This window comes from Mixophyes fleayi, chromosome 4, assembly GCF_038048845.1.
Source record: "Mixophyes fleayi isolate aMixFle1 chromosome 4, aMixFle1.hap1, whole genome shotgun sequence".
Classification (NCBI taxonomy): domain Eukaryota; kingdom Metazoa; phylum Chordata; class Amphibia; order Anura; family Limnodynastidae; genus Mixophyes; species Mixophyes fleayi.
Window position 1 is genome coordinate 22,782,492 of NC_134405.1, and position 11,748 is coordinate 22,794,239.

The 11,748-nt window shown below is 37.4% G+C and overlaps 1 protein-coding gene across 1 annotated transcript; it reads right to left on the reverse strand.

Annotated features, from left to right (window-relative positions):
• Positions 1 to 2,648: 2,648 nt before the first annotated feature.
• Positions 2,649 to 10,773, reverse strand: LOC142150555 (vomeronasal type-2 receptor 26-like). The gene is made up of 3 exons (XM_075205752.1): positions 10,477 to 10,773; positions 6,499 to 6,622; positions 2,649 to 3,550 (listed from the first exon to the last, which is right to left on the reverse strand). Exons 1-3 carry the CDS (start codon positions 10,771 to 10,773, stop codon positions 2,649 to 2,651), a joined length of 1,323 nt encoding a protein of 440 aa, XP_075061853.1.
• Positions 10,774 to 11,748: the final 975 nt, after the last annotated feature.

An 11,748-nucleotide genomic window follows, 5' to 3' on the forward strand; every position in this document is an offset into this window, starting at 1 on the left:
TATGTCAAATTATGCAGCTGTCGAACACATGTATGTATCACACCTGGGTATTGTCTCATCATCTGTTAAATAATGTATACTGATGCCGATGCTGTCCATTTAATAAGCTGTGATACTGCCACTGCTGTCACCTCTCCAATGTATTTTCTGCAGTGCTGACCCATGATTTTGGCTATACATCTTTTCCTCAAGAATCTCCTGAAGCCTTCATTGTGGTACATTCTTGCACCAAAATTCTCTTTTTGGGGGCTTTTTATTCAGCATATTACTTGTGCTGCCAACTGCAAACTGTCAACTGGTTGCTGGCTGGGTGACCAATATGCCAAATTCTGTCTTTTAATTTCTAAGAATGTGAACTTTCAAACTCAATGGCATTGTCTCGTTATGACAGGTTTTTGGCAAACAAATCTGCATCAATGTGAGTTATACATACTATGGGAAGGCCAACTGTTGCCCAATCTGAACTGTCTGGCTTACATATTTTTTACACTTCACTAATATAACATATTTTACACTTCACTAATATAACACATATGTATTATTTATACATTTCATATTTATATACATTCCATATTGATATACATGATATATGTTATACATAACATATTTCCTATACTTGCAAATATATACAAGTGACGATTAACCTTGTTTGGTTCACAGAGGCAGCATTTCAGGACATACTAATTTCTATTCAACCAGATCTAACTTACTTATACAATATAAAGCACTTATAGTAGTAAAGCAAGGTGTTTGAAAGCTCTACTCTTGGCTCATAATATATCCTCTTGCCAATGATAAGTGCATAGTAAATAAAAAGAAGAAGTTGCAGACCACCTTTATCTATTTAGTTTTATCAATGTCTAATGTATTCACTCCACCACTATCCATCCACTGAACGCTGCTGTTTCTGTTTCTGTAACATAAGTGTCTATGATTGATGTTCTGTTACATTACAAATTTATTGTATGCCTAGTCTTTTTTTTATGAGTGCACACCACCTTTCTCGATCATCAGGCCACCTTCGTCAATCATCATCTAAATTTATTTATATAGCGCCATCAAATCATGCTGCACATTACAAATGGGTATTTATCTACTTCTCTAAATCTCTACTAAATCTCTACTAGTGTGCATAGTCTTTTATTTTTTAAATATGGGTGCAGTTCAACTTCATCTTTTTAGTTTTATCAATGGCTACTATTACTTTTTGCACTGTCCATCCAATGAACGCTGCATTTTTCTGGAGCTTAAGTGTCTATGAAGGATGCACTTTTACGTCATTTCTTGATTATGAAGGAGATCAGAAAGTAGAGAAGTATCATAAAATTAATCCCCTTGTTCTTTCTTGGCTCCTCTGTGAAGCAATTATGTCATTGAGAAAATGCAATTTTTCATATGCCATTAATAATCTGATGTGTGCTTCCTCAGCTGCAGTCTTTAATAATGTAGTGAGTGGATGCCATCTTTGAGTGACTTCTAAAACATTACTCTCCATGATTATGACTTCATCTTCATCATACTACTGTAAGATTTGGAAGCATTTTATCTGGGACTACAATTTATGCAGTCCTGGATCATCTGTTTCTTCAGATCAGGTATTGCAGACTGAGCTTGGTCTATGATGTTGTCAACAAAGAATGCATCCTGTGAGAATTAAACTCTCATTCCACAAGTCAACTTGTTTTTCAATAAATGTAGTTTCTTTACTGGAGAAGCAATATACTTTGTACAACTTTGATAACGCAAAACTGTTTTTTTTGAGTCATGAATTCCTTAGTCAGAGTCATCTATTTTTGGCCACCATAATTTTTCTTTCCATGTAAAACAAACTTTTATCTGCATCTAAGAGTAAGTGTTCTATACTAAAGAATGACAGTTGCATAGTCTTAGAGGCCTTAATCAAATCCATTTTTGCGTAATTGATTTCTAAAAGACATAATGCATTTTCTTTTTTCCCTAAATCGCACCTTGGAAGGTTAATAAACATACTTATGAACTCTCAGCTGCTTTTTGGCATGGCTGCCAGATCATCTATTGTGCCCCTAGTCTAGGGAGTGTATCTTTTATTAAACTGCTATGTATTTGTGCCATATATTTGTGCCACTGGCCTGTCACTAATTTTAGCCAGCCAGCTCACTGCAGATTGTACAATAATAAGTGACTACAGGCAACAGTGAAGCATGGTGGAGGTTCCTTGCAAGTTTGGGGGTGCATTTCAGCAAATAGAGTTGGGTAATTGGCCAGTTTTAATGGTGTCCATAATGCTGTCAAGGTAGGTACTTATCCATCATGCAATACCATAAGGGAGACATCTGATTGGCTCCAGATTTATTCTGCAGCAGGACAAGGACCCCAACCATACAGCCAATGTCATTAAGAACTATCTTCATTGTACAGAAGACCAAGGAGTCCTGGAAGTGATAAAATGGCACACACAGAGCCCTGGACTCAACATCATTGAGTCTGTCTGGGATTGAATGAAGAGAAAGATGGATTTGAGCAAGCCTACTTCCACAGAAGATCTGTGCTTAGTTCTCCAAGATGTTTGGAACAACCTCCCTGCCGAGTTACTTCAAAAACTGTGTGCAAGTGTACCTAGAATAATTGATGTATTTTATTTAGCTATATTCTGTTTAGAGCTGTTCATGCTAATCTTTATTTTTAGTTATGAGATGTCGGCAGTTCTTATCTGGCCTGAACAATATAATGAAACATTTCGGAAGAAACATGCAGATCACCAAAGCCCAACTGGAAGCCAAAATGGCAAAGATTTCCATTGCCACAGTGTAATTTCCCTGAGCACTGAGGGAGGCTGGGATAAACCCTACCCAGACACTGAGGAAGGCCAACATGCTGAAAGTAATTAACTGAGCCTCATTAAACCTGTCAGGAAGTTTTCGAGCCAGGAAAGCTACAATGAAACTAATGGTAGCCAGAAGAAACAGATAACCTAGCATGGTCCAGAATGCAATAGGTGATCCCTCATTGCACTCAACAATGATTACTTCAGGTTTAGTTTTAGTGTTATATTGTTGGAATGGAGAAGCTACGGACAACCAAGTAAAGCATAAAATGAGTTGTAGCAGGAAACAGGTAAAAATGATTAGGTAGGACACTTGGGGACTGGTCCATTTCCTCAGATTGCTGCCGGGTCTAGTGGCCATAAAAGCAAACACCACCATGATAGTCTTAGCCAAAATGCTTGAGACACACAAAGTGAAGGCCAAGCCAAATAGTACCTGACGCAGGAGACATTTCTCATGGTGGGGGTAACCTATAAATACTAAAGAACACAAGAAGCAGAGACACAGTGACATCAATAGAAGACAACTAAGAGAGTAATTATTGGCTCTCACTATAGGTGTTTGTCTATGTAAGATGAAAAGCCTCAAAATAAGAGCTGGAATAAGTGAAGATATTATGCTGGTTGTAGCTAAAGTTCTTCCCAATGCATCCTCATAGGACAGAAACTCCATGGATTTTGGGAGACATCTAGATTTCTCAGGATTTGGCCATTGATCCCAAGTACACCTTATGCAGGTAATTGAATCTGGAAGATAGAACATATATGGTACCATTACACATAGACATGTCATTAATGTGTCGAGTGATGTTAAAAGCAGACAGTTTGCAATACTAATTTCCTGCACCTATTGAAACTGTTAAGTATAAAACATTCATTACACAATGTTTTTATGTTCACTGTATACAGCTGTTGTTCCATGTTCAAATTTAAATTGATTCCTTTTGTAAAACAAATTTATCCGGAGCTTGATTAATTAAAATAATAAATCTGAACAGGCTAAGAGCAAACTTTGAGGGGTTCTTCTGCTACCGCTTTACCTACCTTCTGCTATATTAGACCCTTCCAGACTTGGCTATGTCATACATATCCTCTGCCACTAGGGCACCCACCTAATCTGCTATATTGTAAGAGGATGATCAAACTTCAATAATATTATCGGGTTGGGTACCTTAATCCGTTTGAGAGAAATCCGAGACAGGTACACAGCGATGGTATGTTCTCCGACAGGCTCTTGTCAGCGACTGCTTGTAATACACACTTGAAAGGATTCTGACTAATGAACATCACGGTCGCCTACAATGATGTCTCTTTCAACAGCAACTGTAATGTTGGTGTTATTGTGTTAATTAAAGGAGGCGTTGGCTCTACAATTTGCTTTACAAAGGATTGTACATTGTGAAGCTGGCACCTCCTTAAATAACACCTTAACAGCAACATTTATACAGTCACTGTTGAAAGAGCCGTCATTGTCGGCGGCCATCACGTTCATTAATCGGAATCCTTTCAAGTGTGTATTACAAGCAGTCACTGTCAAAAGCCTGTCGGGGAACACACCATCGCTGTGTTACTGTCTGGGTATGCAGTGTCGGATTTCTGTGCTTCGTTATTAATACTATCACCGATATTATCAATCGGGTGGTGGTAGTTAAGGATATGGAATATAGAGAAGATAAGGAAAACATTTTAAAATCTTGGGCTGCAAAATTATTTTTTGTTTTTGAGAATCTGAGCCTAAATTGGTGTACAATTGTCCTAAGACAAATAGTCAAAAGAAATGCTATGATTCTCTGAGGTGTAAGCACCTCTGCCCATCATACCAAACACAATATATATGAAAACACTCCACCTTGTCCCACATATCAATTGTTGGCAACATTAAATGTCGACAAGGCCAAAAAAATAAATAAAAATGTTGATCTTACAACAACGTTTGCAGGTCTAAAGTGTTTTGTTTTACGCAAATTAAAGGCACTGATAGACTGCTGCTTCTTGTGTGTACAGTATTATAGATGGATTTATCATTTTGCATTTCAATAATTTTATAGTCTATGAGTAAATCTGAGATGAAAACAGTTCAATCATTCAGTCAAATGTGGAGTGAGGCAAATAATCCATTGAACAGTTGTGAAAATGGTGCTCTACAGTATATAGTATACGGATATAGTGAGGAGTAACCAATGCTGCAAGTGAAGCCACTATAGCTTAAACGAATGTCACAATATACACTCTAGATGTGAATTAGTGAAATTGGCATTAATTGACGGTGTATTTTATCAGTGCCGTAACGGGCAGTATGACATAATTTGCTTAGAAGAAACTCAATCATCTTTATGTTTTTCAGGCTGATAAGACCACGACATTAAGGGCCAAGTACATGTATAAATAAATGAATACATTTATGTATATTGCGTAAACCAGTAAAGAGATGGAGTCATTTCACTTAGGGAATGACAACAGCAATCACAACAGCTGTGTCATACTGAGGGCATTTATCTTTCTGCTGATTTGTATTGTTAGTGGACAGTTTGATAATTGTAGTTGGTGGCTGCCCACTTTCAACTCTTGTCGGTAAAATAGTCAATGTTCACATGTACATTATGTAAAGTTAACACCAGACTTATTAAAATAACACAATATATTTAAAAATGTCATATTCAAAGGCTCATCATTGTAATTTAAGGATAAGGCATATATCCCATGCCGTACGTACAGTTGCATAAGCAATCCTCAAATGTACAGAGTACAAATGGCAATCAACGCAGGATTGAGTGATCTGTACAAGCCCTGATATTATTAGGTTGAATGGAAATCATGATACAAACTAGGAGCCTGATTCATTAAGGATCTTAACTTGAGAAACTTCTTTTTTCAGTCTCCTGGACAAAACCATGTTACTATGCAAGGGGTGCACATTAGTATTCTGTTTTGCACATAAGTTAAATACTGACTGTTTTTTCATGTAGCACACAAATATCAACTTTAAATTTCAGTGTACAAATAAGCAATCAAGTATTTGTGTGCTACATGAAAAAAACAGACAGTATTTAACTTATATGTAAAACAGAATCCTAATTTGCACCCCTTGCATTTACCATGGTTTTGTCCAGGAGACTGAAATAAGAAGTTTCTCAAGTTAAGATCCTTAATGAATCAGGCCCTAGAATATGATCACAAATTTGTGATCAATTATCCTTCACATTGCTTGGAATGTAGTACAAGGGAGAGATTCAATTGCTGACGATGTGTATGTGGACATCTCGCTACGCACATTACAGTAAATTCTGGTGAGAATCTCTGCGTAGAGGTGCAAGAAAAAATGAGCGAAGATTTCTGTCAAATCTTCGCCGTGAGTTGTCACATGGATGTTCCAGAGACTCCTCGCGTCTTATTGAATCTCCCCCATTGCGTATGAATACATTAACATCATTTTTTACATAGATTATCTACCGTCACCTCCAGATTTACCTTTCATTTCCAATGTTCCTATTACTTCTGGGGAATGGTCGAATTGGATATTTACAGATGGTGATATGGAAATTTAGAAGTGACCGTATGAAATATGTAATGGGAATGTAAGTTAATTTGAAAGTTTAACAATGAAAGCGTGAGAAGAAGTGGTAGTAGGGCATAGCACTGTATAAACCCCCATTTTGACAACTTCCTCTGGGTACATGAGAAAGTCCTTAACTTGCCTGTCTGGTTAGATATTTCTCCTTGTAGACATTGGACACAATCAAAGCAGCAGACAGGTTGTCCTGTTCTAGCAGCCTTCCTGACTCCCGGAGGACAACTCTCACTGCAGACCGAGCGAGGGACCTGGGGATAATATGTCATATTATTATTATTGTTATATTTTTAAGTTTTTTTAAACATAGGCATTTTTCTGTGCAGGTCTAGAAGAAAAAAACAATAGAAAATAGTCAACATGTGTGGACAACTCATTAGTGCAAACTGTTGGGTTATGGGAGCATTGTTAACTTTACTATAAATTACAGAAGCACTATAGCCATTATAGTTATATTATAGTTCATTTGTGCATTAGTTTAACACAACAACATTTTATTTAATAAAAACATTTGAGGGTTACATGGGGTCTCTTAAAATTGTTGTGTATTTTATGAGCATCCACCACGCTCTACTTGTGTCACCCAAGAACTGTGCATTTGTATTAAATGAGACAGAGGTGGACATATATCCTGGCAGACAGGATTGCATACAGGACCCTATGAATTGAATTGACCCATCAGTGCTGGAATGTATACTATGCAATAGACAGACACAACAATACACTGCATTTACTATCGATTGGTTTGGTACTCTACTTGTTCAAGCATTGGAAGACATCCAGTCCTTGGAGATTGCTCAGCCTAGAGCCTGCACTCAGAGCCTACCAGCTGTTGGGATTGAACCATCAGAGATTAGCTAACTAATATTTTATGACTGATCAGGATCCAATTGGACCACCTTTTGTTGATTTCATCCCAATAGGCGCAGGGGTGTCCAAATGCATACCCAGACAGACAAACAAACCAAATTCATCCAGTGGAAGGCCCAGAAGAGGGTTCCCAAGTCAAACTTCTGGGCAGTGTACACCAATGGGAGGTCCAACTGGGACCTCCATCCCTAGAATGTCTTCTGGGATCCAATGTTACCAGTCTGTGAAGTTTTTATCAAAATCTATCAAGTGGAAGGCCCAGAACAGGCTCCCCAGATCAAAGTTCTGCCCAGTATACATCAACGGGAGGTCCGATATGGACCCTGACCCCCCCTCAAACCTGGCCAAGATCCAAATGGACTACCTTGTTTTGGTTTCATCTCAAATGGTGCAGGGGTGTCCAAATGCAGGCTCAGAAAAGGCTCCCCGGGTCAATATTCTGCCCAGCAGACACCAATGGGAGGTCTGACCGGGACCTTAACCCCTTTTAAACCTGACAAGGATCCAACTGGACTGCCTCACGTTGGTTTCATCCCATTCGGTGCAGGGGTATCTGAATGCATCCCCAGATAGACAAACAAACCAATGTAGTGGAAAGTCCAGAACAGGCTCCCCTGGTCAAAGTTCTGGTCAGTATACACTAACGGGAGGTCCAAGTATGACCTCAACCCCCTAGTATGTCTTCTGGGATGCAGTGTAACCAGTCTATCAAATTTTCATGCACATGCATCCAATGGAAGGCTTAGAACAGGCTTCCCTGGTCAAGATCTGCCCAGCATACAGCAACAGGTGTTACAATGCTTCCAGTCTGTGAAATTTTTGTCCAAATTCATCCAATGCAAGACTCAGAACAGGCTCCCTAGGTCAAAGATCTGCCCAGTGTACACTAATGGGAGGTCTGACCAGGACCCTAACCCCCCTTAAACCTGTCCAGGATCCAACTGGACCAGCTTGCATTGGTTTCATCCCAATCGGTACAAGGGTGTCGAAGATATTTGCCAACAAACAAACAAACAAAATCCTTCTTTTATATATATATATAGGTATGTTATTTCATAGTACTACGCTGTCACAATGTTAGCGCATGATTTTATTTGCTTTATTTTTTTTCATATCTTATTTAATTATATATTGTCTCGTATTTATTAGCTTTTGTTTATATGTTGATTTTTTATTTGGGTCATACTCTATAGGTTTATAATTCTGAGCCTCACATTATATCATTGATTACAATAAGAATTCTTTAGTTTTCCCCCTAGAGTTAAGCACTATTCATTCAAACTATCTTATTTAAGTAATGTCAATTGCATTCTCATTTATAAAGGTGACTTGTATTGCTTTGTTTATTACTATGATCAAGGACTGACATTTGCAAACACTATATTTTTTTATTTTTAGAAACTGTTTTATGCATTTTCTAAAAGGACTTTGTGGTTAATTATCCCAACTGCAGCTGTGATAAAAAAGAAAGTCACAGCACAATTGACAGAAAATTACTAAAATATAGGTCTTTCACAGATTAGACATGTATAGATTATTCATGATAAAATATTATGCTATATGTTTATATTCATTTCTCAGAACTTATTATAGTTTGAGTTATAATACCTCTACAAATTAATGGACTTTGACATTTATATGTATAAATATAGAGACAACTCTACAAGGGTGCTAAGAAGAGACCTGCCAGTGTGTATCTAATAAAATGCTGACCAGGTAAGAATCTTTAAACTACACAGTTTATCCAATGTGCACTTTTGTTGTCCTTAATAATTGGAAATATAAGATAGTGGCATACCCCTTTACCCTTTACTGCTTGAGTCACTTACATTTAGTGCTATTCACATAGAAGCTTAATAGATAAACATATAATGAAGAATTTTCCTGCACAAATGGACAGGCGTTTCGTTTGACGTCTCACCTGTTGACCTCCCATAGGCCACTGCAGCAGACTTGAGTTGATGGTCAGAGCTTGATCAGGAATTGTTGTAGGACTATAATTGCCAATGTGAATTTGATTCACAGTCCCTTCTGGACTCAGTTGCCAGTTTACAATGCTATAGACTACTGGAGTGAATCTGACGTTTCTAATATAGTATGTGAGCTTTGAAGAGGTGGAGAAGAAGAAAATAATTTATTGACAGTAATAGAAGGATACTTTACATTTACTTAATGTTCCACAAATGGTTCCTGTCCCACAATATGAATAAAAACTAAATAGATCAAAACAAGAACTCACAATCTGGGTAAAGTGCAAAGTCACATTGCCGTAGAAACAAAGCCAAAAGTGTTTTCACATTTCTTTGTTTCAAATAAATGAGGCACCATGATTTTTAAGAACATTCTGTAGAATGAAATGCTACATTTTACACAACTATGCACCACCCAGACATAAAAAGTACGTATGGACATACATGACATACTGAACAGTGTTAAAAGCACTTTTAGCCAAGGATCTGTCTCCGCTTGCATTCAGACTGAGTTGAATCCCCCACTCGCACCTGTCCGCGCTTAGAGAAGTTGATCAAGAAAGTTAGTAGGTGAGTCCAGCAATGCAACAGCATGTTCACGCACTTTACATGCTATGCTGAGTTAGAATCAGCCACAGCTAGGTTTCTAGGAGACTTGTCTTAAAATAAAAAAAATAAAAAAATATATTTTATTTAAAAAAAAAAAACGTATACCCCCAAACAGCTTAACCAACCATAGCGCTGTTTGCGGATTTTTTTTTTTTTTACGTTCATTTATTTATTCAGTGGTCTGCTCTACATGGCTGCTGTGACTGGTACATTTAAATGTACCATGCACACCGGCCCATAAAGCTGTTAAAGAGGTGTGTCTGGGCAATATGCATAATATTCTCACTTAGGGACCTATTTAAGAATTTTCAGATCTTTGCCCTGTTAAGTATCATTTGTCATCTCTCTTCTGCCATGCTTTCCCCATAGGATTGAAAGGTTAATGCCATCTTCAGATGGTGTTAGCCATCGGGGTCAAGCTCTGAAAAGCTAAAGTTTTCAGAGCTTGATAAATTTGCCAGTGCACATTGAGTATTATAGGAACTTCTGGATTATGCGGTACTTTGACTAAAGCATGGGGTAATCTCATTTTCATAAATTACCATTTTGCTTAAAAATGCCTAAACCATGCAGAAAAATCTGTTTCCGTGCTGTTTAGAACTTCATTTATAGACCCTTTACCCATATTTTACTCCTAAATGTAGTTATTATATTACCTGCCATGGTTTGATATTCCAAATGTCTGCACAGGTTCCTTGAATAAATGGCCCTTCACTCTCCTTGCAGCTTTTCAGATCTTCCAAAGCTTTAGCCAAAACATTTATAGAATCATATGCATTATAAGAAAATTTTAAGCTGCTGATGTAGGTGGAGCTGTTCCTAACATCATCTAAACTTTCTTCTCCTGTGCATTCTTTTACTGGGGTCTCCAAGGAACCAGTAAGGTTTTTCCCATAAAGAAATTTGCAATTGAAAACTTTCTCCCAATACAAGTTCACCCAGTTCTCCCCCATGGATTTCGAGGGATGTATCTTGCTGAGGAACTGACTCAATCCTGGGACCACATAATCATACGCAGCCAAACCAAGAGTGCCAGATAAGACATGGAAATAATTTCTTATTGATAATAAGGTGGACCTGGACCATCCTGCATTTCCAATAAAAATCCTCCCTGTGATGTTTTCTTTCACCATTTCATTCAGAATTGGAACAAATTCAGCATCAACAGAGAATACAACAACAACCTTAACTGTTGACTCCTTAATAACCTTGACTATATGTGGAGCATTGCGATTTTTTTGACCTAGACGAATATATTCAGTAAAAGCTACACATGCTCCAGCCTTGATTATCTCTTGTTTTATTGGCTGAATTCCAAGAAGACCATAATCAGTGTCTGTAGCTAAGAAACCAATCCAGGTCCAACCAAAGCTCAAAACAAGCTGAGCCAGTCCCATAGACTGTAATTTATCACTTGGAACTGTTCTGAAGAAAGATGGAAACATTTTCTGGTTACTCAGTAGAGAAACAGTTGAAAGTGGACTGATCTGAAAGTAAGAACAGTAATATTATATAAGTCATACTATGACAATGACACTTGAATTTGTCCTATATACATATATATATATATATATATATATATATATATATATATATATATATATATATATATAAATATATATATACTGCAAAGTAAGAAAGCTTTCAAAACTAAAAGTGTGAGTAGCTCGTTTTTACCACCTAACAAAATGCAAAGTGGATGAACAGAAGAGAAATCTAAATCACATAAATCTTTGTGAGAACAACAATTAACCTTCAAAACAGCATCAATTTTTCTAGGTACACTTGCACACAGTTTTTGAAAGAACTAGACAGGGAGGTTGTTCCAAACATCTTGGACAACTAACCACAGATAGTCTGTAGATGTAGATTTGTTAAAATATTTCTGTCTCTTCATGTACTCCCATACAGACTTGATAATGTTGGGA